The sequence below is a fragment of the Anas acuta genome, chromosome 14 (assembly GCF_963932015.1).
Source record: "Anas acuta chromosome 14, bAnaAcu1.1, whole genome shotgun sequence".
Taxonomy (NCBI): domain Eukaryota; kingdom Metazoa; phylum Chordata; class Aves; order Anseriformes; family Anatidae; genus Anas; species Anas acuta.
Window position 1 is genome coordinate 8,458,869 of NC_088992.1, and position 27,176 is coordinate 8,486,044.

At 40.0% G+C, this 27,176-nt stretch overlaps 1 protein-coding gene across 10 annotated transcripts in view; it reads right to left on the reverse strand.

Annotated features, from left to right (window-relative positions):
* Positions 1-27,176, reverse strand: part of EBF1 (EBF transcription factor 1) — a 272,703-nt gene that overhangs the window by 77,926 nt on the left and 167,601 nt on the right. For 6 of the 10 annotated variants that reach the window (XM_068698664.1, XM_068698663.1, XM_068698667.1 and 3 more), the window contains exons 7-8: positions 24,754-24,835; positions 16,703-16,844 (exon numbers count right to left, since the gene is read on the reverse strand). In XM_068698664.1, the coding sequence (XP_068554765.1) occupies positions 16,703-16,844; positions 24,754-24,835 (224 nt within the window). The remainder of the gene's footprint in view (positions 1-16,702; positions 16,845-24,753; positions 24,836-27,176) is intronic. The other 4 variants (XM_068698666.1, XM_068698665.1, XM_068698662.1 and 1 more) reach the window with 1 other exon arrangement.

The following is a 27,176-nucleotide window of genomic DNA, read 5'->3' on the forward strand; positions in this document are numbered from 1 at the left end:
ATAATAATGATCACTCCACAAATAAAAGCTCTTCTCCCAAAGGTACTGCAAGGCACAAAATGCTAATTCTGAAGATTATGTGTGCGCTTTTATTAAATATTACTATGCCCTGTCTGTTTGAGGGCTTCACTGCTCTGATTGTTTTATGAGTGCCATGTTAATGTCAGCCCCATCTTGCTAGCAGCAGGCACACATTTTAGCTTTTGTATGAGAGTTGATCAAAGGCCGCGTGCTGAGGGAATTGCTGAGAAAACACGGACAAGCGATAAAAATCTAACAGATTAATTGGTTTAAATTTCATTTCAGGGCGTTGAACTTTGGCTCAGGACACTAATACTACACTACCAGCCAGGGCCTAATTACCACATTTCCAATTTGCCTCTGAACAATGCTTAGAAGGGAGAATAATAATGGTACTAATAATACTAATAACAATAATAATAACAAAACAACAGCAATAACGCCTCCTCAGAGCTTCCTGCACATGTTTAACAACCAACTTGTGTGCAGGCGATTGCAGGAGGAAATCCCTCTCCCCCCACATCGCCATCCGTCTGCCTCCTGGGCATTTCTACCTGCCTCAAATAGCAACCAGAGACAGGAGCAGCAGCAGATGCCCTCAGGAGCATCGAACATCCGAAGTCACAGAATCAATGAGCTGCTGATACACATCCCTTATACACCGGACCTCTCCCATTCTTAATGAGGGACCCATGTTTATAAGCAGAGAGAGCATTTTATCCCCCAACAGAAATGATCTATTCCATTGATAGGAAGCAGAGGCAGGGGGAAAAAAACATATTTACCACAAAGTTTATGGGTGGCCTTGGAACAGGGGTTAATTGAGCTTAGAGGTACATTTTCACCGAAGTGAATTAGTGGGATGCACAGCTATCAGCAGGACTCTGAGACTGCTCTTATTTAGCTTCTGAAATGTATTTGCACTATGATTAATATCCAGTTTGTGCTAGTGACTGTAAGAATGACCTCGCCTGCAGTTTTTATCATGAAGTGTGGTTTCATTCTCCATTATTCCACAGATGAGGCTCTGACAAGAGTTGCTGCATCACAACAGGAGTTTAAATGATGGGGTACATGCTTTTATTTTTCTTCTCTTTGAGAGTATTGTGACACGCAAGGAGAGCTGCATAAAGCCAGTTAAAATTGGAATTTCAGAGAAAGAGAAAACGTATATCTTAGAGGAAGTACTGAAAATATTTGGAGTTTAATTTAATTCTTTTTCCTTGGGTAAAACCCAATTCCAGGCTAACTATATAAATGCGCCACAGATTAAGGATCTGATCCTGCAACCTGTTAAACACTTTTGCCAGGCTAACAATTTTCAGAGCATCAAGACAAATCAGTATTAAGCACTCAAAACCATGATTATTCAAGTTGCAATTCAACAAACCACTTAAGTAAGCACTTAAAAACCCAGCTGAAGAAGTTGCAGAATAAGAAACATGATTTTTTTCAGATAGTTGGGCAGTGCTTTATGCAATGCTGCCAAGAGCTATGTAATGGATATGAAAATGGGTTTTCCCATTTTAAGACACTTAGGTTACATGTAGACCACCCCGTGCAGCCCAGAGCCCATTCATCTTTGTACAAGAGCTAACAGCAGAAATACTAATGTCAATCTACTGATTTTAGGAACAGAGAGGCTATGACTACTCGGCATTGCAGGGAATCAAATGGATAAAGCAGCAACCCAGTGCTAACTCTGGGATTTCTGAAGCTTTCCCATATCATCTTGTGTAGATCCACCTACAGGTAGCCCATAGCCACTGAAATCATGCAGAGCTTGCACCTCTGAGTAGGGCAGTGACCAGGAATGACCTGAACCTAAGTTCTTTTCCCATGGTACTCTGGAGCCAAAGATGTGCATTGGAGTACATCCTTCAAACATGCTGAAAAAGAGTGAACCCTAAAAAGTTTCTGTGCTTGTACCATGCCAGAGTGAGGAGGCGTTGCTGGAGTCGTACCCAGCACAAGCAATTGAAAGCAACTGAACTGAAGTTTACCAAACCAGCCTGGATGGGAAAAGTCTGCAGGACCAGCCCAAAGAGTTAGTCATAGGCTAACTTCAGCAAAAGGGAATGTGGCAAGTTTTTTACATATTGTACCAGAGCATTAAATCTTCACTCTCAAGCTAAACAATGCATTTGCTGTTTATCTTAGTAAAGTGATGATCTTCCTGCTTTCCTTTTCATATCACAGCCTGCTCTCTCTCCTATTCTCTCCTGACGATAAGCAGCTGCTGTGCAGGAAACAGGGTAACAGAGGTTTCCCTCTCAAGGAGATAACTCATGCAGCTTTATGCAACACAGGCATGAGGATGTAATGCCCCACCACCCCTTCCTAGCTCCCTGCTCTACAGCATCTCAATATTTGGGACTTACCGTTTACAAGCTGTAAAGATTACAACACCCTGCCAAAAATGGAAACCTCCCCCTGGTACTTTGTGACGTCTGCGCTGGGTGAAATCACCAAACCAAAAATACATGCGTCGTGTGATTCCTCCAGGTTGGGGGAAGGGAGGGAAGTTTCCCTTTGTGTCTGTTTTCAAGTAGTGAAATTAAAGGTATTGGCTGTGATTTTCTGCCTAACCGTTTGGATGGTGAGTTCTCATTAATGGGAATTGAAAATGTAAATTACCTGGCATAATATTCCACCTACAATCAATACCTAAGCCAGTGCTTCTCTTTCATCCTTGCTGATGCCTCAGATAACAAAGTTACATTTCACTGAGTCCTCTGTGTTTCTCTGTCCTTAAGAATGTCCAAAGCTTTCAGTTGTTGATAGCTGTCTGAAATACGATTACATGGAGGAAGAACACAATGCTGAATAATGAGAGATCTGTTGCAAAAAATTCCCAAATACGCTGCGCATTTTACTTAAAACATTTCCATAAAAAATAATAGTTGTAATCTCTATGTGATTGCAAGAGATGCATGTTAATTCTTTCTTTTAAACACCTTCATATCAAAGAGGAAGTTTTGGGGGGTTGGTTGATTGGTTTTGACTTTTGGAGGTACTTCCTGCTTTCCAAAAATGAATAAAGCAGTAAGAGTCCTTACTTCACTGCAACTCAGCAAAACTTGACCAAAATATATACATATATTAATAATATATATGCAGTTACTATTGAAATACATACGCTATGTATATATTTCAAGAAACCTAACAATTTTACTGTGTTATTTTCAATGGACTGTTCTGACTTTATATTTCAGAATAAGATTTGCATTTCAAAATTTATTTTAAAAGAAGAAAAGGAAATTTCAAGAAGGTTTAAAACTATAATTTTTGCATTCATTATTTTTATGCCAAAGTTAGAAGATTATTATTTTGAGTCGGCCACAAAGGACTGGTTGTGTCCGCCCTCAACCAAGCATCGCACTCTGCCTGAACTGATACAGGTATTCGCTCCAGCTCTAGGGCTGACACACTGGTACCCTGGGCAGCCCAGTTGTGCCAGGGATAAACACACAGGATCAGAAGGAGAAACAGTACATCCCAAAATATCACATAGGGTATACAAAATACTGGCAGTGCTTCCATCTCCTCAAATTGGGGGGCAAGTTTGTTCAGACCCAACGGCAGCCCAGTGACTGCTGCAGTGCATGCTCCCCTCTCAGGATGAACAAGCACGTTCTATCGCCAGGTGGGAGAAATGCTTTGTGATGAGCCCCCAAATTACTGCACCCCCTTTTTCTCACTCCTTCTCCATCCAAGGTGCAGGGGAGTCACTCACAAAGGTGCAGGAACAGTGTTTGTTTCTAAAAGACTGGACACTGAAAGCAGTAGCATGCAGAGGGCTAAGGTGTGATACACACACAAGATTGTGGTGCTTTATCTGAAGTTGGGCTTTAAAAGTTACATTAGTAAAACAATGAAAAAAATCCCATATGCCTTCCCTGTTTCACTTTCAACTGCTTCCTATTGATTTAACTTCCGCTGATAAAATTACAGGGCTCTGCTAAGCCAATATGACTATTTTAAAAACAATAAACATGTCCAGAAAGGAGACTGCATCTGTTTAAGTGCACTAAAGTTTAAAAATAGTCGCACTGATGCAATTTCTGGGTGAGGATGAAGCCAACCTTGCGAATGAAAGCCCAAAATGTGTAATATAAATCAACCCTAAAAGTTTGTCAAAACAAACATCACTACATAGCTCACATACCCCAAACCCTACTTAACTGCCTGCCCCTTCAATGCTGCAAATTGGGGTCCTGAACCAGCGAAGCATTTTATAGGACAGGACCAGTCATTTGCTTAATGTTAACCCTATGGTTTACTGTTTTGCTGAATCCCAATCTAACTGAAGAGCAAGTGGGCACTATTTCTGACATTATGCTTTGATTAACCACTGCCCTGGTTCCACATACTTTATTTTTTGGTGATGCAGAGAGTGAATGAGGGCTATATCAAGCAAACTGGGGAAAATTCTCTTCTTTAATTTCCTTATCAAAACTGTAAATCTCTCACAGTAAATCTTTCTAGAAGCAAAACACAGGCCTGGACAAAAGTTCTGAAGTCACATCATCTAGTCCCTGCAAGGTGTAAAAATCTCAGCATCCCAAGCACAACAGCAGCAAGTCTTGATGTGCAAATGTACACTGGCATGTGATGGCCACGCTGGCAAGATTTAGTCAATGATGCTCTGTAACACAAATTATCCTAAATGAAATGTGGGGTTCAATCTAAATCGTCACTACCCCAAACTAAATACTAGCACTGCTTAAACTTTAATCTACCTCCCCAAATCTGTTACAAGACCCCTTCTATGTTACACAGCAGAAGAGTAAGAAGTTCACCTGAGATGGATTCTACAACAAATGACTTATTTCATGTGGACAAAACCAGGAGCCCTGACTAAAATTAGTGTCTAGCTGAAGTCTCTTTGTTCAGCTGAATTGAGAAAGTCTGCCCACAACAGAGAGCTTGCAGTAATCGTCTTTCAGAAACAGAACAACCCGTGTAGAAACACAAAGCAGTTGTGGCAGGGGCAGGGAGTGCCAGTAATCCAGTTTCTTCGAGGAAAATTCAAGTACCCTAAGAGTTCTTATTCCTCATTTGATTTCTCTCACAAATCACAGGCTTCTCCCTAATGCAATTTTCTGGAGCCTGAGAATCATAAAGTCAAATACAAACAAGTCTAGTGGAAAATCTCTGACGCTAATCTTGGCCTACGACGTATTTTTAACAGGCGCTGAATTTGTGCGCCGGATTATCCAGATGGCCATACAGGAATCATCCTGATAGGATTAAACCTTTGTGCTGAACTCTGCTCCATCTGTTCTCGGAGGTTTGCCTATCGCTATCAGAATACGAATTTTCAGCCTATGTCTAGCACCAAGACTGAAAGCGCCTGCTCACCATACACGCACACACATGTGTATGCACAAACATATCCTTGAGTACTTGATTAGTAATGTGAGATGAAGTTAGCCTGAAGTTTACCACTAAAGAAACATATTGGTTTTATTATTTGTTTGAAGAACAAAGTACACAATATCTAAATTCAAACAAAAAAGCATTTCTGTTGTTGTTCTGGGACTTGTTCAATTCATTAAACCATAATATTGCCATAAATTTATAGATGAAGGCATGACTAAATATAAAGCAGCAAGGCTCTTCATCTTTGAAATCTATTAGTGTATGAGAATGTATGACACAATTGCACTTTGAAGATATCATGGTTAAATATTCCAGATTAAAAAACAGCCAACAACGAAACACATGCGTGCACACAGCGTTGGTAGCTGCTATTTGTGCCTCGATCCACTCGCAGGCCAAGAACATAAAAGTAATAATCAGTCCCAGTAAAGAAAAGCTTATTCCCATTACTGTTGCTTTCTGCTTTTATTATCTATTAATGACAGTCTTCTGCATTCATTGTTGCAGCCTGCCAGATGCAGCAAAGATCCATATTCATCATGTGCAAAAACTGTGCTCAGGCTGTCTCTGTGACAGGTTAGGCGGAGCTGCCAACCGAGACCCAGGTCCGATGGACGGCCTCAGGTTTCCAGGCCCTGGGCCAAGGAAAAAGGTAGGAAATCTGGCTCTTCTGTAAGAAAAGCATCCCAACGGTCAGAAGGCTTCACTAAATTGCTGTTCTGGCCAGAAATACACTACAAAGTAGTGACTACCCAGGGTGGAAAGGATGGATAAGAAAAATAAACAAAATATTTTTTGTTACCATTGTTGTTGTTATTTGGGAGGTTTGCTTCAGGAATGCAATATATGCTCAGCCCATGTTTGTGATGGCAGCGGGACAGAGATGGAGGCAAGGTAACCTGAACTGAATTTCAAGCAGAATCTCTCGCTGCGCTGCAAAGACTGAGACCCCCTTGTCTCTCCTGTGCAGTGTCTTTCAAACCGTTTCCTCCTCTGTTCTTTGTGTTGCACTGAATGCAGGGTCAAGCTCCCCCTCCCAACCATTTAGGCTTTACTTGCAAAAACACCAGCATAAAAATATATTTATAGTTCATAGTATCTGTCCAGCAATGACACCACATAAAACCAGCATGCTGAAAATCTGAGGAGGGAATACTTTGGACTCACGCCTACAAACGCTTAGAGAAGTTGTTCTTTCAACGTGTCTGATAAAGTCAAGCTATGTTTATATTTATTTATTTAGGGCCATATTCAGACCACCTACTTCAGACATTGCAGCATGTAAAAAGCCAGACTCCAGCTCTAGCTGAGTCAGGCTGCCTAAATTAGGATCCCTTTTCCTTTATACAATGGGCAGAAATGGGCAGTCACCTCTGGACTTCTGGAGACCTGGGAGCTCCCCCTTGGCTCCCAAAAGCACCAAGGGACCACAGCAAGATGAAACTGTAATACCAGAGGTAGGAAGCAGCTAGAAGTAAGTCTGTAAGAAATATTCGGCAGCTGATGTTGACCAGGCACCTGACTCTGGGCTTTCCAGCAGACAACTCTGTCCTCTCAGATGCACAGCTGGATAAATGGGCAGCACCCCCAGTAACCCCCGAGGTCATAACCCTTGGAAGGTTTTCTGCTGCACAAGAAGTAGACCTATTCTTCCCCAAAGGGCTCCTAACCAGAGTTGCTTTACCTTTCAGTGCCACAAAGGGCCGTATCTGATCAGATAATGTATTTTTGCCCCTTCACCCCCTCGAATAGCCCAGGAAGTTCAGCAACGCTCTCACCTGAATGTGCTGCTGCAGAGCGCTGTGACCTCAAACCCCAGCCCACAAACTAAAGCCGTAGTTTGGAAGACAAGCAGCTCTGTGGTCAGGCCTGCAATTTACCTCCAAGTTCTGGCCTTCCCTCTCAGCATGGATCAGATAACACCAAACCTATGAATTCCATATGTAGGACCAAGTTTTCAGCAAACAGCAACACGAGCTGTATGTGCAGTCCCCAACAGCAGGGGAGATTTAGCAAGCCTGCTGCCACTGCACAGCACAAACAGGGACCTCTGTGGGAAACGCATTTTGTTCTTGCATGGGGTAAGTACAGAACCTCTGGGAGAGTTCCCACAATGCCATAATGAAAAGGTATTAACCAAAAATAATTAATTCTGAATTTCCTTCTACTCCTATTGTCAATGGACACAGAGTGGTAGTACACTAAATAATATACATTTTAAAACTATTTGGGAGGAGAGTTTTGGAAGCATCCAGCTAGCCAGTGATTCCAATCCCACCAGACACCTAAATGCAGCTTTAGACACTTTAGTGCTTTGAGTTTGACTTTATGTCCAAGAAAATTCCAAATGATTACTTTGGGGTACCTACAATTTGGGGTGACTTTCTGACCCACAAAAACAGTGCAGAAGTTTAGAAAGTCCTAACACCCACTTCATGAAGGACCGCATCTTGTTGAGCGACTCACAGTGCCCCTTGCACCTTAACTTGCAGATCTAATTGTATAAAGTGCTTTTGAGAAATAAAGTCAAACTGCTAAACTTTAGAGAAGTTTTTCATAAAACTTTTTCTTGATCTTTTTAATAAACTTCCTAACCCTACCCACTTCACTCAATGAGGTCATAAACCAGCATTGCTTATATTACAGTCACTTTCACACTAAGGATTTGTTTTGTCACAAAGTGAACTATAAATTCATGGAATGAAGGTGGGAAACAGAAAGGACTAATTGTGACACACAAAGCTTTCTGGTTATGCTCAGCAAACAGTTTGGGCTGAGATTTTCAGAAACACTTTATGAAGTTGTACCCCTGGCTTTAATGAAAGCACACTTTTCCCAATGCTAAGCACTCCTGAAACTCTTGTATTCTGGATTTGGGCCAAACACAAAGCTTGTCTCCATTCCAATATTAATTATTAGTAGTTTATTTTTATTCTTTATTACTAACATTAATAATTTTCAGATGGCAACCCAGATTAGAATAACCATTCCAAACTTCCCACCCTGGTGGGTTCCATTTTCTGCATCAGTTTCCTAGTTTCTGCTATTAACTCATTTCCTTAAATGTGGAGGAACTTTGTGAAATACTCATTTTGCTGGGGAAACTCTCAGCAGGCACCCTGCAATGGAAGCAAGAGACTTAAGTGCTCACACTGGTCTTCTCAGAGTTCAATGAGAAGACATGCAACCTGAGATGCAAAAACACTGAGTTGGTTATTTGTGAAGTTTTCTAACCAGAATGTTCCATGTGACAATTTAGTGGAAAATTTTCAGCTACACCAAAATTAAATCCTTAGATTGTCAGCACTCAGCTGATTGATAGCTTTGGACATAATGGGAACAGAATCCTCTCAACATCACTGATTGTTTTGGCCTGTTCAAATACTGGGGTACAACTCATGTGAAAGATTTGGAAGTGTCCAGATACCGGCAAAGTTCTATGAACACTGATCATTGATAATCATGATCTTTTACTATATATTCAGATGAATAATCAAAAAAATCACAAGTTCCTGGCCTTTGTTTACAAATCACAATTCACAAAATCCTCTCTTTTGTCCCATGTCCCTTTGACTCTGCCCATGTCAGTAGGGGACTGAAGTGGAAGAAAAAAAAAAAAAAAAAAAACTTTGCCCAACATAGTAAAACATTATATACATACATTATAAACATATATAACAAAAACATTAAGCTGGAGCAATTTGTTTAGAAATACTATTAACCATATTACAGTAACATAATGTTTTGTAATTTACTGGTATGCACATTTTGGAAGATTAGAAAAACAACGTTTGGCAAAACTTCACTGCCATACGGTGCAACATCTAGCAAACATTTCTCTAATCCTAATGTCATTCTTCTCCCCTAGATGCCATTGTATTAGTGACATGGTGGCCAGCAAAGCAAATTGAAATGTAATGAATGCTCATTATCTATGAATATTCATTGCCTATTTGAGTGCTACTGAATGTTCTCCTGTATTGCTAGCTGTGAAGTTTCTGCCAAACAGAGCAGCTAAGGTTGTTCTACATGTATTACTGTACTCCGATTCCTCTGAGGTCTGGAGGAAAACCTCAAACCTTCAGAAAGCAGTTGGGCCAGCTCTACAAATACGAGTCAACTCTCATGGTGATTGGAAAATTTCCATCTGAACTTTTCTCTCTTATCTGTCTGTTTTACTGTAACAAAACATATTTTTACACAAATCTCTATCAAATTTTAATGCCAGTTTTCCCCATGTTCTCTTCTTTTTTGCAATTTTGGAAGCACACTTCTGAAAGCTCCTCTGGGAAATTCACAAAATGCATTCTAACTTCATCCAGGTACTATTTTTCCATGAATTCATGACATTCTCGTAACAATAGAGGGTAACAACATATCACAGCGTGACATCGTTTAAATATTCTGGGGGAAGGGATGTTTTATTTTTCATGTGTTTTAAAAACATAAAGGGCAGCTGCTCATGGGTAGAAACTGCCACACCTTATCTGTTTAAAATTAAGGTGTCTCCTGCTTGATGAGTGATTGTCAAGCAGCAATCCTTTCTAACTGTAGTTACTTGAGTACCCAAACTTGACTTTTCAGGAGACATTTCCATGGCCATTACATAAAACCAACTCTTTCTCTTAAAGATTAAAATTTTTCACTTGGTTTCTCTTAAGTCTCATGTGACATGGCAGCAGCAGTGTTAGTACATACATGTTATGAAATAATGCCTCAATGATGAAAATTATCACAAGCTCAGAACTCCTACTTCATTGAACACTTACAGCCTAACGGCAGAAGTTAAGTTCTCGATTCTCCTTCCCAAATCTACCATTAAAAATATGCCTCCCAGGAAATTGTTTAAATCTTGTTTTCATTTAGCTTCAGACTAAAAATAAATTTTGAAGCATCAAAATTGCTGCAACCAGATACTCTAAACTTTTAAGCACCTCTCCTTAATGACTGATTTATGACCTAGACAAATAGAAACAGAAGATTTTCTGCTTTCTGTTTGACATGACTGGCTGGGAGAAGGGTAGCTCCACCCTCCCACCCACCCAGTTCTTATGAAATTCTCAGTAATGGCCAAAGAAGAAGCAGGGTACCGGCCTGAAGGCAGCTACTCAGCTCTAGTGAAGGTTACAAAAATCATCAGCACAATTCAGTGGGGCGTAATTTAGTGAACACATTTTGGAGTTGTATGAATCAGAGCTCTGCTGTGTTTTGCTAACCTGATGGATAGTGTTTTCACTCCTAAAGGAACCATTACAATCACACAACCTGGCATCCTGCAGAGCACCAGCCAGAGAACCTCACCCAGCAATTCCTGGGCGAGGAATTACTCAAGCCCGTAACCTTTCCCTGACCTGATGTATACCATTTAGGCAGAGACCAGGTCCTGGCTTAATATTGGCAAACTACAGAGAATCTGCCACAGTTTTGGCATTTGTTTCAACGGTCTCTGGAGGTAAAATATTGCTGAGGTCATATTGGAGTCTTTATTTACTTAGAGATTTTCTAATGTGTAGCACCTTAACTTTCTGGACATGTTTTGTCTCTTCAGAGGGACTCTAGCTCCATCTGAGTACACATACTGGACTAATCCACCCCTGGTATGCTTGCTTATATTAGAAACATACAGTAAGACCACAGGGCAGTGAAAAGGTTAATATTATACACTTAGTGAGGTCAAGCTCCAAGAACACATAGCAAGCCATTATGTAAAAAAAAAAATTGCCTGAATTTATGAGTCACTGCATTTATGAAGGAACTGATATGAGAAAGACAAGTTGGCAAAAGTAAAGAAAATGATTTCCAGCTTGAAGTTTTGCAATCCTTCAGTATATCAAGGCTCACTTACTGTTATTACTATCCATGTTGTGCAATGTTCTGAAAGTCACATTTTTTCCCTTGTGTATGCATAGAGATGTCCAACAACCCTAGGTACTCTTCCCTCATAGAAAATAAATTAGAAAGCAGACGTAACTCAGAATAACATACAAGATCCCCTCAAGTAGAGTGGTAGGAGCCTAATATTTTTTTTCAATATTTTCCTTCTAAATAATAAATCAAGCCAACTGCATTCCTCTATATGGAATGATACGGTGCAGAAAAAGCCTGTGTGTTTATATTTTTCACATAATCATGAAAACATTCCTAAGTGAGGCACTAAGATATAACAGGTGCTTCCACCCATAGATGCAATGAGACAAACATGAAAGTTTTTTTGTTTAAAATGGGTCAGTTTGTGAATGTAGTAGTCCCTGACTTTGCTGGACCTATACCATCTGAGGGATAAAATGTAATAAATTTTGGAGATTAACCTTATTTCTTGGCTTATTAATATTTTTGCCTTCAGTCAATATTCTAATATTAACAATTTCTTCAATAAGCACAGACACGTGCAACACCCAGGCATTCCGGGTTGAATCAAAAAAAAAAAGCTTTCCCTCTTATTAACCAAAATAGAAAAAATAGTCTACTAAGGCACAGCCTAGCATTTTTTAATTATTATTATTTTGTTGTTGCTGTTCTCTCATTCTAAAGGTTTAGTGGCAAATCAGTGCACATGCACACTGTGGTGTCCATGAGATCTCAGATTGCCTGGGTGGGCAGGAATGGCAAGCAAACCTCTTTAAATGCCCCACTGCTCACAAGAGGATCTACCTATGTACCCAGCTGAGTCACAGCTACTACTACTTTTCATGTACTGTGGAATGTTTTGCACCTGCAGGTAGCAAATAGTCTGAATCATTCATTATTACCATGAACTAAAACAATATAGCAAAAGCTTGATGGCTCTGGGTGCCATAATATAAGAACCAAATAATCCAGCTATTTTCTATAACTTCTACTACAAGGCAGCCACTAACGATGGCTCTACATATACATATAAAGATCGCTATATATTTCATATTAAAACAATGTCTGGACACTGTTTCAGAAATCATGATTGTCTTTGCTTCCATCTTCAAATTCTGATGTCACGTCTCATAATTTGTCTCCTTCTACCCTGAATCTTTTCTCTTTTGCTGCTGTTGAGCTGACTCAGAACCAAATCACCACCAAACCTCAGCACCACCTAGTTCTTTGGTGCTCTCCTACAGATGAGGAGGAGGAAGAAAGAAATAAAACTGTCCCTTTAAAAAAAAAAAAAAAATACAAGCATTTAAGCTGCTTGTCAGTCGTCTTCCTGACAAGGCCACTTGAATGTATTCAGGAATATTTGCATAAATGCTCACAGTGAGTTCACCGTGGCAGCTAGCGCTAATGGTACATAAAGTAATTTAGTCACTTTTCTTAGGCATCCTGTCAGGGTGATAAGCACCCCCTTCTTTGCCTTGTTGCATATTAGATCATTAGATAATAAAGTGTTAGAGCATGCAAACTGACAGGGTCTCAGGGACTATCATTTTTCGAGGGCATTGCATTCTGCCAGTGAGGAAAAATAATAGAGAAACTGATGCTGCAATTGGCTTTACATTTTTTTAGAACCATTCAGAGATTTGGGAGAAAAAGATTTTTTTTATTTTGCAGTAATAACTGAAAACTTTGCAGACATCTGCAGTAGTGGACTTCATGCTGGTAAACTTGAAAAGGGTTGTTGCAAACCCTGTCAGAACTCCCCCTTCCATAAGCTATCACTTAAATTGCATTGGAAAGATTTTGCTTTTAAAATTGACACCCTGGGACGAACTACAAGCTGAAACATACTCTGCTGGTTGGGGCCTATTGGCTCTTCACTATATATCTTAATATATGTGTACAATTTAGAAAGGTCAACCACACCAGCCTTCTGGTTTACCATAAATATAAAACAAGTGAGGATCCAACTATTTGTGAATGAAAAAGTGATAATTACTGAAAACCACAGATTGCTGTGGCTTACCCTATTTATACCACACAGAGATGCATGAAATAATTTGCCTTTGCCAGCTATTACTCTTGAAAGATAGATATATTTATTTGAAATATGAGCTTCTTAACCCGCTGGTTTCGAGGAGGACAGTGTGTGGAAATGAAACCATGATCTAGGTTCCTAGTTACATTCAGAGATATGAGCTACGAAAAGGAACTTTCCTTTTACTGCCTGACAAGCAAGATATAAATAGAGATGTGTTGCATGTCCCAAAAATAATCCAGGCTACCTACTAATGAGATGGTAAAAACCCAGATGTGGAGACACTAGGCTCCTGAGTGGCTCAGGAGGTAAAGCTTCCTTTCTAGCTTTTTGGCATTCAAAGGCTTTTTTAGGTGTCACTTAAGCTGCAGCTCCATCTTAAAGAGCAGCATGTCCCAACACAGCTTTGGAAGGAAAAATAAACTGGATATGATCTAATGAAACTAGGCAACCAGCACTCCTTCATCATACATCCTCTTTCCCAGTCTCAGTCCTCTCACAGTCAGGTATTCATCACTATTGTGATATAATAATTAATTTAAAGAGTCAAGTATCTAGAAAAGTGCACAGAAATACATCTGGTCAAGGGCATTACATAGCTAGACTCCAGCATTTCAAAACCTGTGACCAGAAGTTGCTCAGCAGAGCTGTAAACCAGAGACAAACAAGCCATGTTTCTGTTAGTTTCTGATTCACCATTTACAAATATTGTTTAGGTCAATCTGTCCTCCCCCCTGAAGGAGCAAGGAAAACTGGAAAGAGGAAAGGCAAACAAGCAGTCTTTTCTACTTACACATGAAGATATTATTCAAGATAAAAATTGCAAAACCAGGAGGATAATAATATACTTTGAGACTCAAAGTAAAACTGAAAATTAATTTCAGTGAAGGAAACTCTCATATGTTCCAACAGGTCTGAAGTTCTTGGTGGTTGCCCAGAATTCAACAGCATTAAGCCCAGTTGAGACTTTGCCCACTTTTTTCATTCAGTTAAGTGTTTTAGACATTCGATACTGACATTTAAAACAGTTACTGGATTTTTTTCATTATTATTATTTATTTTGCCATCTCCTGGGACACAAATATGCACAGAATTCCTGGAGAGATGGATTAGAAGATTTAGCTTAAAAAGAAAGACTCCACCAAGCCTTTGGGAAAAGTGTAATTTTGCAGTATGGAGGTTACATTCAAAAGTAAGAATTTATTAGTGGTGGCTTTATGAGGTTGCTTAAGAGGTGTCTGAGAAAGTAGATCAGAAAAATCACCTTTCCCACCAAATGTACACATGGAGATAGTTTGCAGATGTTAGCTTTTAATGGTAGCACAGTAACCAGAGTTTGTATAAATACGTAAGCATAGTATTATCTTTTTTTGCTTCTTTTTGCTGGCAGAATCTTTCAGGTAATAGGAGTGGTAAAATGGGATGCTATTACACCATGCACACAAATAGGAATGTTTATAAATATGAGAAAATAAGTATTGCCTTGACCAAAAGCATGCGCTGAGAAGACTGCAATGGGGAAAAAAAATCCTACACTAGCAGGAATATAAGCTAAACATTAGAGGGTTTTGAAAGACTAGACTTAATGGAAAGATTACAAAGTTGCACAGAGTAAAGTTTCCTTTTGTAATGTTCTGCCTCCTGGTAATTAATAAAGACAGAGTTTGTACATTCCTTACAAAAATTCAGCAAAAAAAATTATGACAGTGGTTTGTTTATTAAATTAGGTTGTTGGCAGGATGAAAAAAATTCTATAACATGAATTATAGCTGAAAATGGCTCGTAGCCTACATAAAAAGTTAGAGCTAAATAAATACAGATGTAAGTTATGTTTATATAATGAGAAACGCTGCTGAGCTAAGAATTTTAGGTTAGTAAGTGTGAACTACAGACCTGATTCTGCAAACACTTATCAATACCCTCAACTTTACTGACACAAGAAGCCTCATTGATCCCAACAGGACCATATGTGCACATAATCTTAAATATATGCATAAGTGCTTGCAGGACTGATGCTTGAAAGCAGGAACAGAATAGAAAGCTATTTCTACAGGAATCCACTGAGTAGTAGAAATTCATACATTTGCCCATTTCTCACTATTAATAATTTCTTTTAACATATCTACTGAACATTATTTCTGAGTGTCACTCACTTTCCTGGAGAAAATTTTATCTGGTTTCTTCAAACTCTTTGGAAAAATCTATTTAATTATTCATCGGATCCTTGGCAAATATTTGTGAAACAAACCAGCATAAAGGACTAGAGCCTTCTACACTCAACAACTTCAATGGAGTCTGAGGGTACACATCTCTTAGAGGGAGAAAGCACCTATTGAATTAGGATTACAAACAGCTTTGAAGACAAAGAGCTTTTCTACCAAGCTGGAACAGGGAAAAGGGAGTAAAATGCCCTCTGTTTTTGGTGTTTGTTATTTTGTTGTTTTGTTTTATTTCCAGTAGTAGTCAAAGAGGAGAAAGAGCAAAACAAAATGTTGATCAAATCCAGATTTTTCAGAGTGCATTTGTACTCAACAACTCCCATTTTAAGCACCTACATTCACCAGCAGATATTCTCTTCCAGGACCAGTTGATTTTCTGGAAAAGATTACTATCCTCAAGGCTACTCCCAGTCACAGCCCCCATTCCACCCTTACTGCTGCTCACTGTGCTTTCAAACAAGCCAGCCAAATTGCCTTGCACCATTTCTCCTTCAAACATTTCAGCAAAATAAGCCAGACTGGCAAAGAGTTATTGCTGAAACTGTTAAACTCAAATGGACTACTTTAGATTGAAGGAGATTAAGGAGTGATCAGACTATCTTGGCTGGCATGTCTATGGTAGAGATTAGCCTCCAGCAGGGAGGAGAGGCCAGCAGCTGTGGCATGCAAGGAACAGCAACTGCCTCAGCTGGCACAGCTGGAGCCAGAAGAGAACATTCGTCCATGGCTTGAGTAAGCAGATGGATTTCCAAAAGGGCTCTGCTTTCATTATAACAATTCAAAGAAACAGCTGGATCTCCTAGAGAGCTCTGCAATCTGTAGATAGTAGTAATCCAATCCCAAATTTAGGTGCTGAGCACTTCAGAAAATATGCAACATCCTTTAGATGCACAGTCAAAAATCAAGGCATTTTGGAAAAGGTCAGTTTTGGATACCAAACAGACACAACCCAAAAATAAATAAAAAATCACCGTACTTCACAAACACACAGAATAGATTCTGCACCCATATTTGTCTACTAGTTTGTCATTTAACTACAGTTAGTGCTGACCTAGTGGAAGAATTCCACTTGGAGGCCAGTCCCAAAGGGAATGATTGTTATACAACAACTTGAAACCAGTAGTCAGAGACAGAAACCAAATAAATCCACATTTAAAATAGCAATGCCAACCAATGAAAATGATATGCCTACCATGTTCCAGATAAGAAGGCGTACCTTCCGAGGGATCGAGTCTTCGAGCTCTCCGCCCGTGTTTAGAATTGTTGTGCACAAACATATTGTCCGACACTGCCAACACATGGCCATCAACATTGACTGTTGTAGACACCACAACCTGCAAGCACAAGAGCAAAATGGAGGAACATTCGGATACATATGTATGTTTTTTAAGCACAGAGTGTAATAAACTCAGTTAAATAAATAACAGCTGGGAGCTGTAGAAAATTGCATAGCTATTTCACATAATAACTGGTGCTTATGCTGTACAAATCTAACAAGAGACGCTATTGATGAGTGGGTCTTTGGCATCGAAAGCTTTTGATGCAGTTTTAAGTCAAATTGCAGAGTTTGTAGCTGCATGGCAGACGGCACACTGTTAACCATCATTTTAACAAGAGGATCTTTATTAAGTATTTTTCCCGTATGTACAAGGGCAGCTGTGTTTCACCCTAAATTATCCTTCAGTTTCCATGCTGAAGTAGATAGAGCTGTTGACATTGCAAATGAGAATCAATTCAGAATAAAAGAAAACAAAAGTGTAGTTTGTGAAGTTGCAATTACAGTTGTTGCATTCCTCCTCCCTCCTGCCCCCCATCTACACTTCTCCCTACTCTGTACAGTCACTACAGGTTGTTTTTCCTGAGCTCTATCTCAGAGGGTACTCATAGATGTGTTCATATATGCATGCACACTTGACAGTGGGTATTTTACCTGGGAAACATAAATCTATTCAACCAGCATTAGCATTATTTGTATTTCCTAATTTATCTCAACGTCAACACCTGTGACTTGGTTTGAGGTGAGGTGGTGGAGCCCTGCCCTGGAGACAGGGCTTGATTCTGCAACCCGGGGTCAACCCAGGATGGGAGAGGAGCCAGTCTGAGGGGAGCAAATGGGTAAGTGTTGGGAGTTAGGTGCCCCGAGTGCTCGCAGGGGTCCAGAGGGACCTCTGAACCTTGAGGCTCAGCAGACACTATTCAAGAGGAAATCCCTGTTCAGGCTGAGGGCACCATCAGTAGTGGAGGAAACGGCAGGGGGTGAGCAGGACAAGTTCCCAACAGAGCCACAAAATCATCACCCCAAGTTTCCTCCTAACCCAGGTCTCCTTCCACACCACTCCAACTGTGCAATGTCACAGCCTCCCTGGCTTTCGTTCAGCTGCCCCCTCCCACTGCCTTTTCCCAAGAAAGTACATCATTATCAGGGTTCTACCCCAGCCAAGGGTTTGGCCTTCAGCCGGCGGCTGGTTTGCCAGGAGCACACGCTGCCTTCGAGAACTTCCACTAAAACAATCAGAAGAAATGACCTACACTTCTCCTTATATTAAACAGGGAAAGGGATTAAAAACTGAAACCCACAGAGATATGTTTATTCATGCGACCTCTTACAACCAAATATAATAATTGTCTGTTAATTGCAGTTTCAGCTCCCACCTCATGCTTCGACATGTGAAACAGCAATCAGCAGCTCCTGTTTAATCCACCTATTATGTTGACTAATTAACTTTGCTCGACAGTTTATTTCTTCCTCCATTATCAGCCCCTGTCAGCCGCAAGCACACTGCCGCAAAGGGGGACCTCAGCCCTTTTGATTGATCACCGATAGATTGACATGCAGATTAATTTAATTAGAATCACCTCACTTGAGAAATGAAAGACAATGGCAAGGAGGCTAATAGATCTGCTCTTATAATGAGGCAAGCCTCCAGAGCCATGGCAGAGGATTTCTGATTTATTTTGCTGAATTCCCCAGTCGCTCTGAAAGGCTCTTGCTTTAATTGTTCTTGGTTTTGAGAGGCTTTAGCCTCTGAAGAGGTGAAATGCTTTACAAGGATTGGCAAACATTGCTTCAACTCTCTCAGGAAGCTGCTGCCTCTCAAAGTTGGTCAAATGGGGACACTTAAAGGATCGCTTACAACATTTCAATTTCATCACTTGAATTGGATTTAAAAATTTAAACAAAATATTTTCCACCTACTTCTGACCACCTATAAAATGCTTAAAAATACAAAGTAAGTGAAGCTGCTCAGATGCCTATAACTAATCCCAAAGTTTTGGTCTCTAAAAAGAGGAATACATAAGAGAATAGTTTACATCTAAAGGATCTTAAAACTGTTCCTCAGAATGGCATTCCAGGCAATAGATTTTTGCGTGTGTTATAAGTGAAAGATATTAAAATACAGAATAAATGATTCAAGACCTCTTACAGATGGAAATTTGGGAAAAAGAAAGCACCAAGTACTGTAGGTAAGTTCTTCTGAAATCAAACTAGGAAAAAAAAAAAAAGAGAGAGAGAGAAAAAAAAAAAGCCCTATATATAAAATTCCAAAAGGGATTTCAAAAGTAATTTATCCTTTGCATTCCTGAGGGATAGAATAAAGTTTATGATATTTTCAATAAAATATGATCTTATAGTAAGTGGCTCAGGGTTTGCAATCTTATTTGTGCACTTGCATCCATTGTAAATTCTTTGCAACTGGGATTTTGAGCCAAATCCTTAGCTGACATTGCCTGTCATAGCTCCATGATTTATACCTCCCCCTTATCTTATTCTATGGGTCTGCTAAGAAAATTAATACTATTGCAATTAATAAAAACTACAGTGTCAAATATTTCCCCCAACCCAAAACACATAGAGGTACATACATATTACCAACTGAAGCTGATCAATCATGTGATGGAACCCAAACTTTTGAACATTTCTAGAAAAGGCATTCCAAAAACTAACAATTCAAGAGTAATAATAGCAAGACAGGTCTCAGACTTGTGAAAGACGTGTATGTAAGTAGCTGTCTCTATCCATGCACATTTCTAGGGAAGAACTCATGGAAACAATCCTAGTGAGGTCACTTTTATGGGAGTAAAGCTGTATTTGATTTTTCCCCCTCAGGTTTCCAAAATTCTTGATGTGACAGATTTTGAATTACTTAACAGTGTCTTCCTACCTGCCTCCTGAGTTTGATTTACTACAAAGAGACCACATTGGTGTGGTTCTTCAGTGTCGTTAGCAGAAGAAACTATAAAAGGAATCCCCAAGAGAAACTGTTTCCAGTGTCAGGAAACGCAAAAAAAAAAAAAAAAAAAAAAAAAAAAAAGTGGTTACTCTTATGTGTCTGTCTGAAAAAAAAAATGATTATTCATACTGCACTTGTAAGAAACAGCAAAAACTGCTTACTGCTTTAAACACAAAATCTCATTAATTCAATAATACTGAAGATATACTGCCCTAACGAAATATTAATACCCTTAATTATTAACAGAGAAAAAAATACACCTTGAATATTGGGTGCCACAGTTACATACTTGGACTGCTGCAGAGCACTTACATACTTACAAGTTCTGCTCATATTTTTTAATCTAAAAAAATACTACACTCTCATTTTGATTTTGAAATGATTCGGATATGTTCAAGTCAAAGCACATGCTAAAACTAATTTGTGGAGAAATCATAAAATTATGGGGAGGGGAGAGCCAAAGTAGATGTGGAATGGGCACTGAGGCATCCTAAAACACAGACCATAGCAAGAGGGAAAGGCACACTACAGTTTAATAAATGATTAATGAGGTGCTGACACATTAATGTAAGCACAGGGACAAGCAGGCCTGCCAAATCTCAAACCTTTCCAAATTTTGTCAACAAAACACAGTTTTAATTTGGGACAGGCAAACATGGAAAACGATTTTGAGCTTTAGCTTCAGCCCTTCATAGATTTTGAATTTAAATCCTGTATCAACATCGGAGGAGACAGGGGTATGAAAGAAACACATTGGTTTATAACTTTGTTCAATGAAGTTGGCACTATCAACTGCATTAACGTATCACAACTCTATGAATTATTCTGCCTGCCATTAAATAGTTCGGTTGTGAATGCTTTGGAGCTTAGTTAAAAAAAAAAATATTCTGAGACCAGGAGCCTGTAGATCAAGCTATTTATCCACGTTTAGCACTCAGCCTGTTTATTTGTTATAGTACCTCACCTAATATATCAAAATTAAGCATTGCATGACTCCTCATTTTTAACCACAGCCCATTAAGCTTTGCTAACTGATTAAGACATAGCATGTTCCTTGTGCTTTCAATTTTCTCCAGTGTATAGTGAGGGTTCTGATATTTTTGTGATGTCCCCAACATCCAGTGGCAAAGGCAGAGAAAATCAGATTAAGATGATTTCCAGCTTTAAACTGTGTCATTAGTGTTAAAACTGTAACTCCTGCATTTGCTGCTCTTCTGAAAGCTATGTAAAAATGGCTTGAGCAACGTCTTTATTTTTACCACCACTTGGTGACCTCTTCCTAAAGTGTCTTGACTTCTTTATACTAGTAACTAAAAATTTCTTTCAATTTAATAAGACATTTGAAAACGTGTCTAACTTAAAGCACATAAGTACAATACATTCAGTAATTTTGCTCGCATGCACAAGGCCAGGCCAGGTGCTTAATTATCTTGTTGAATTGGGCCACAACTCTCACTGCTATTTTCCAGACTTTTTTTTTTTTTTTTTGGCCTTTACCTTCTCTAGGGATGAAGCCTTGCATGTCCAAATTCCATTATCAGGGATTCATGAAGCATCATCTCTTTCTCTTATGCAAATTTGCAATAAGACACAAGTGGCTTCAATTCAAACATGAGTGGCAGCATCCCATGGAGGCAAACTAGCAGCCTGGGCTGGGGAAGAGCTTGTGCTAACAGCATCAAACAGTGTGGCAATTTCCAAGTGACTTTCAAGGTTTTCATAATAAACAAATGTTTGGGGTTTTATACAGTGACTCAGTCTGAAAAGTTTCCTCTAAATTAAAACTTGACGTGTCAGTTTGCAAGCAGTTGTGCTAAAACAAGAACAAGATAACTGGGGCACCTGGGTTTCATTAATTACAATAATACACAAAACTGTTTAGGTTGTGTGAGTGCTGAAAAACAAAATCTGGCCAGAATTTACCCATGATACAGCCTACTTATTACTATTACTGCTGCCTGGGGCTCTACAGCCCATCCCACCAAGACTGATGACTTGTGACAAAGAATGCACAAACAGACTGAGCATCTGCTTCATGGGGTTTTTGGAATAAAAAGGTAAGGTTGGAGCAAGGAGAAAATAAGTGGCACTGCCAAATGTTTTGTGTAATAGGACTGACGAAATACAGAGATGAAGTAATTTTCTTGAGAACAAATGAGGAGTCTGTAGCATAGCTGAATACTCAACTCAAGTCTTGGGTCCTTGCATAGACAGTACTTTACTTTTTCTCTCTATCTCTCTCTGCTGCTAGAGACACAGCTAAAACAGCCAGGGCAAGCACTGCTCCAGAACACACTTCTGCTGGCATTTGACCCTGCTGATATACAGCACTGAGTTGTCACATGCCTGGGCATCTCAGACATACAGAGAAATGTATTTTCTTCCAGGCCCACAACTGCTTTTATGTTAGGCCTATTTCACTAGTATATTTGCAAGCAAAGTGCAGGATAAAACTTCCTAATTCACTTCTATACGTGGATGAAGACTCACATGCAGGTCTTCTGAATCAACACATACTCTGCCTCCTCCCTGTGCTTTCTTAATCTGTCTTAGATCATACTACAGTCAGACAATTCCATGTTGCAGGAAATAAAACTATTAAGAAAGGAAATTTTCAGCATGACCTATTCTTAGATGGTACAAGACTCATGCCCCTGGCCCTTCACTGTCTCCCCACCAAAACCACAAGCTCTGTTCTAATAACTCCTAGCAAGTTTGGGAGACAGGTAACTGACACCATGCCAAAAGGTGGAAAAGTCTCCAGGCAGCTTGACAGTCCAGCACAGCTGAGGGAATAAAGTAAAGGAAGGGAAAGTCTCAATTTTTCTGTGAAAAGTGTGTGCTACTATCCAAAAAGTATTTGGAAATGCATTAGTCTCATGTTTTTAACCATACCTTTGACATAACTTTAAGACAGACTTTTTGAGTCACTGGGAGAGTTTCAAAAGCACAAAGCAGCTGATGACAAACACTCTACTCACTTCACAAGGGCCTAGATTTCATTTGGTTCCTATACAACACTGTCTCAAACACCTAGGTGCATCATATTATCAAGATACTATGTGTATACGTGGTCCTTTTCACCCCAAGAAATAAAAAATGAAGCCTGGATTCTGTAGTGTGGTTGTTTTATTTTAAGAAGTCTGTTGCTAAAAGAACAAGTTTGACATTGAAAAAAAAAAAAAAGGAAGAAGAAGAAAAAAGAAAAAAAAAAAGGCAATGTAAAACAATAAGCCTGGGCACTTAACAGAATGCTGCAAGCTTCAATACCACCCTGTATTATAGTATGAGTGGTTCACTCTGCTGAAAGTGATTAATTTCTTGAAAATGCTAAGGTCACACTAATTGACATGACCTGTGTAATTAAGCAGTCTCTGTTTACACACGAAAAGCTCAACTGCTGTGAAGCTGGGTTTGTATGACAGAATGTCTTTACAAGTCAAGAGATCAACAACCTTTCCTATGTCCTACCTACTCACCGACACAGGCTCCTGATTGCTGCTCTGAGAGAACACGCAAAGACATTACCATATGAAAATCAGCCTCTAGCCTGGATGAGCACAAACCCAGCAGAGTGTACATGTTGTGAAGCAAGCTCTGACAGGCCCCAGGGGTGACTGCTTGGCCTAAATCCCCATGCTGGTGAGTCCTTTTTCCACTTTCTCCTTCACTGATAATGCCCTCTCGAATCATGGGAGAAATGTGACAGGGAAGAACATGGGGTGAGAAGTCAAGGGCTCTGCCATGCTAATGCTAGCTTTTATACTGATTAATTTAATCCCTGCGGCCACATCTCCTCCCTTCTGCACATCTATGCTTTGAGGGGCAAATAACACCCTCCTGACTTCCAGTGTTGTTGCAATTAAGCAGTTCAACAAAAGACATATGTTTTACATGTAAATAATATTGCCATTTACATATCATTTAGCACTTTTAAGCACCACAGTGCCCTGAAGAAACAAACAAAAATTCTGAGCTACTGCAGAAAGCAGCAGGTATCTTTTGGAATCTTCTTGCTCCAGAGACCCATGGGGTCAAGGGGACAAACCTCCTATTTTTTCCTCAGCTCCCAGTGGCAAATCCCCACTGAATGACTATGTCGTGTTTTCTCTTTGTGCTCTACCTATGCCTCCCATCAAAAAGAAAGGTCCTTTGGCTGTCTATACCATAGTTTAATTCAGCCGATACTCAGGTAAAGCATCATTGGCACAGTCAAAGGACCACATATCCAATACAGGGCTTGGAACAACCACTCTTAATGTTACCACCATACAATTCTCTGCTGCCAACACTGAGAAAGGCAAGCACAGGTTGTCTTTCCAAGGGATACTGCTGTTCTTAACCACAAAAGTGGTCATGGGCATATGGGTACCATAAGAAAATGTCTTTGGCCACCTGAAGCCATGTTGACACCATAGCTCCTGGGCCCTACTCCAACATGCTGCAACAGTAGGGAAATTTCAGTCCAAAATATCCCAAAAAAGATATACATAACAGGACTGACTACAGGGATGGACCATCACTACGTTGATACACATTTATGAGTCTTCAGTGCTGCAGAAAAAATAATTCCTGAAGTGTAAGCAAAATCATGAGCTTGATTTTGTTGATGAATTACTCTTATACCTTCCTCTGCCCTTTCCAATAAAGACAATGCTTTCTTAGTTTGACATGTTTACACGAAGGCAAACAATTTTCCAGGTAGAACGGAGAACCTAGGAGCTAGGTTGCCTCATAACTTAAAACAATAGCAAGGTCATTTTGTTTTTCCTTTTCAGACTTTCGTTTCATATGGAGATGACTTTATCTTCAAGAGTTTTCTTGCCCAGAGGAAGAAACCCCAACTACTTCCTGCCAATTCTGCTGTGATGAGAAGCCCTCATGCAACATTCTGTTGTCTTATTATTTATTTTTTTTTAGCATCTCCCAGTGAATTACTCAGTTAGTTTGGGTCAAAGTACTTCTATCCCTAACAGCTACTGATTTTTAAGAGGAAGCACGTCCAACTGACCTGAAATCGACGCATGTCTCGAGGGTTTCCTGCATTTTTTAGGCAATTTTGGTTACATTTGAGAAAAAATTTCAAGAAGAACCTGTGGAGAAAGAGAAATGGACATTAACATCTCATAAACAGTTTGCAGTAGTAACATGTAACATCTGCACGTTTGGTCCAACAAAGCCGTGTTTACATTAGTAATCCCAACTCGGACAAAGTCAATCATCCTACTGACTATCCACTGAGGGAGCAGAGCTGGTACAGGCCCCAGTACAGCAAAACATGTAAGCACATCCTAAGGTGTAAGCATTAGATCTGTTGTGTCAGTCATGAAAGCTTGCAGAGTTGGTCTCTCTGTCGCACTAAGTAGCCAACTTTGTGGTGCCATCAACAGCAGCAGGGAAGTACAAGACATATATTTTGGTTCAGCAAAAAGAGGACAGAAAAACGCCAGCCAAGAAAATTCCCATATCTACCAGTGGAGTTTTGTTTCACCAGTTTGCTTTAGTGTGCAAATTTTGATTTAATACAAAAATAACTAAACTGTTCTATACAATCAAAATCTCCCTTCCACAGTTAAACTTGGTTTGTACATAACACTAATTCTCAAACAGTGGCTAATGAAAGACCAAAACCCGGGGAGAAGAGAGGGGGGAAGTCTTAGTTAAAAGACTCACTTCATGGAAAAATGAAATCTTTTCAATGCTGTCTATTTCCTGACCATACACAGTTCACTGAAGTAGCTATATGACCCTGACATATCTCTCTAAGAAAAGACATTGCATTTTACAAAGCCAAAGAAAAAAGCAAACATTTCACTGAAAATATTTCCTTCGGTGTTATGCATCAGTGGACTGTAAACTCATAAAGACAAGTCAATGAATAATAGCGGGTTTCAGATTCCAGGCTTCCTCCTTGAGAGCCAAAGTTTATCAACCTTTTGTCCAAAATAAACTACAGACTAAGGCCTACTAAAGCTCAGCTGTGCAAAATGTAATCCTACAGCAAGTTTAAAACCTAGCGCAACCAGACAGTGCAACGTTACATTTGCAATAACCATCAGTTGACTAAGCAGAAACTAATCTGACCTGTCTCCATATACAAAAAGCAAGGCAGGGAATTGTTTGATCCTGTTTTACTTGAAATTGGAAAGTTAACTTTTGCAATCATCCATCTTTTAACACCCAAACTGAATGCTAAGTCAGCAGAATTTGCACATGCTACCACCAGGAAAGGCAAAACTGGAGGGTAAACAGCTTCAGAAAATCCCTTTTTGATGAGCAGCATTCTTTGCCCCGCTCTAGTTGTGATGCTGCCCTTCAAAGAGGCAAGTTTTGGTGCTTGCTCCTCCACGCCAAGAAAAGCATATCAGGCAAACATCTGCAAGGACAAGTTCAAACTCCAAGGGACTGTTTTCATTAAAGAAGAGTAAGGTAATGAGGAGGATTATAAATTGCAATGCTCAGGATTATCAAGGACTGGATCTCCTGACCCACAAAGTCCCTTCTCATCCTGTGCTCATAAATAATAGCACGCGATCAGCAATCAATATAAAATAAACAGCCGCCACACTTGAACAGGGCTTTGGAGACACTGCATTTGTTTACGCCAAAATAAAGAGTGGTGTATGCTGTTAGGTTTTCTCATCAAGCAGGTTCTGATATTCAATAACTGAAAGTTGGTGCTATTTGTTGTACGTGTGTGTGTCTTTTTAAGCCTCTAATGGCCAGCTGTGACAGCCTGATTCAGATTGTGTAGAAGAAGCTGTCAGCACAAATCTTGGCATCTCGAATCCAGACAACTGCTTGCCACCAGGCGAAGGTTTGTACTCGTGCCAGAATGGATTTTGAGAGACAAGCAAATAGGGCATTAATTCCGCCAAAGAAAAGCGAAAAGTGGGGAGAGTTCAGGATCTTACACTTCAGATGATGGCTTTCCTGTCAACAGCTCATCATTTAGCTCGTGCGCTATGAAGGGCACGGACATCAGATCCCTCTTGCCCTAAGCTGGCCCTGTCATGCAAAATGCTGGCAGGATCCAGAGACCACCTCTCCATGCAAGATTGCTTGCTGAAATAAAAAGCCTGGCCATCTGTTGGGAGGCAAAGACATCCCTGTCAGCTGGTGCCTCCAGCCTTGAACAGGCCCTTATGTGGCAAAGCCTCAGTACCATTTACTCTTTGGGGAGAAGCCTGTGCTCATCCAGGGTTTTTCAGGGGACTGTTCACAGCTCTGCCGAGTGCCGAGTTCAGCAGCTGCCTGCTCGGTCTGCTACAGCCCAAGTGCCACACCACAACCCTGAGCAGAGCTGCAACATAGGAGAATCAAAAATATCAGCACTGAAAGATAGCAACAGCCATGAGAAGGTGGGAAGAGCCTTCCCAGGCTGGCACCGTGCAGCACGTGCAAGCTGTGCAGCTGGCAGCTCCACACACGGCT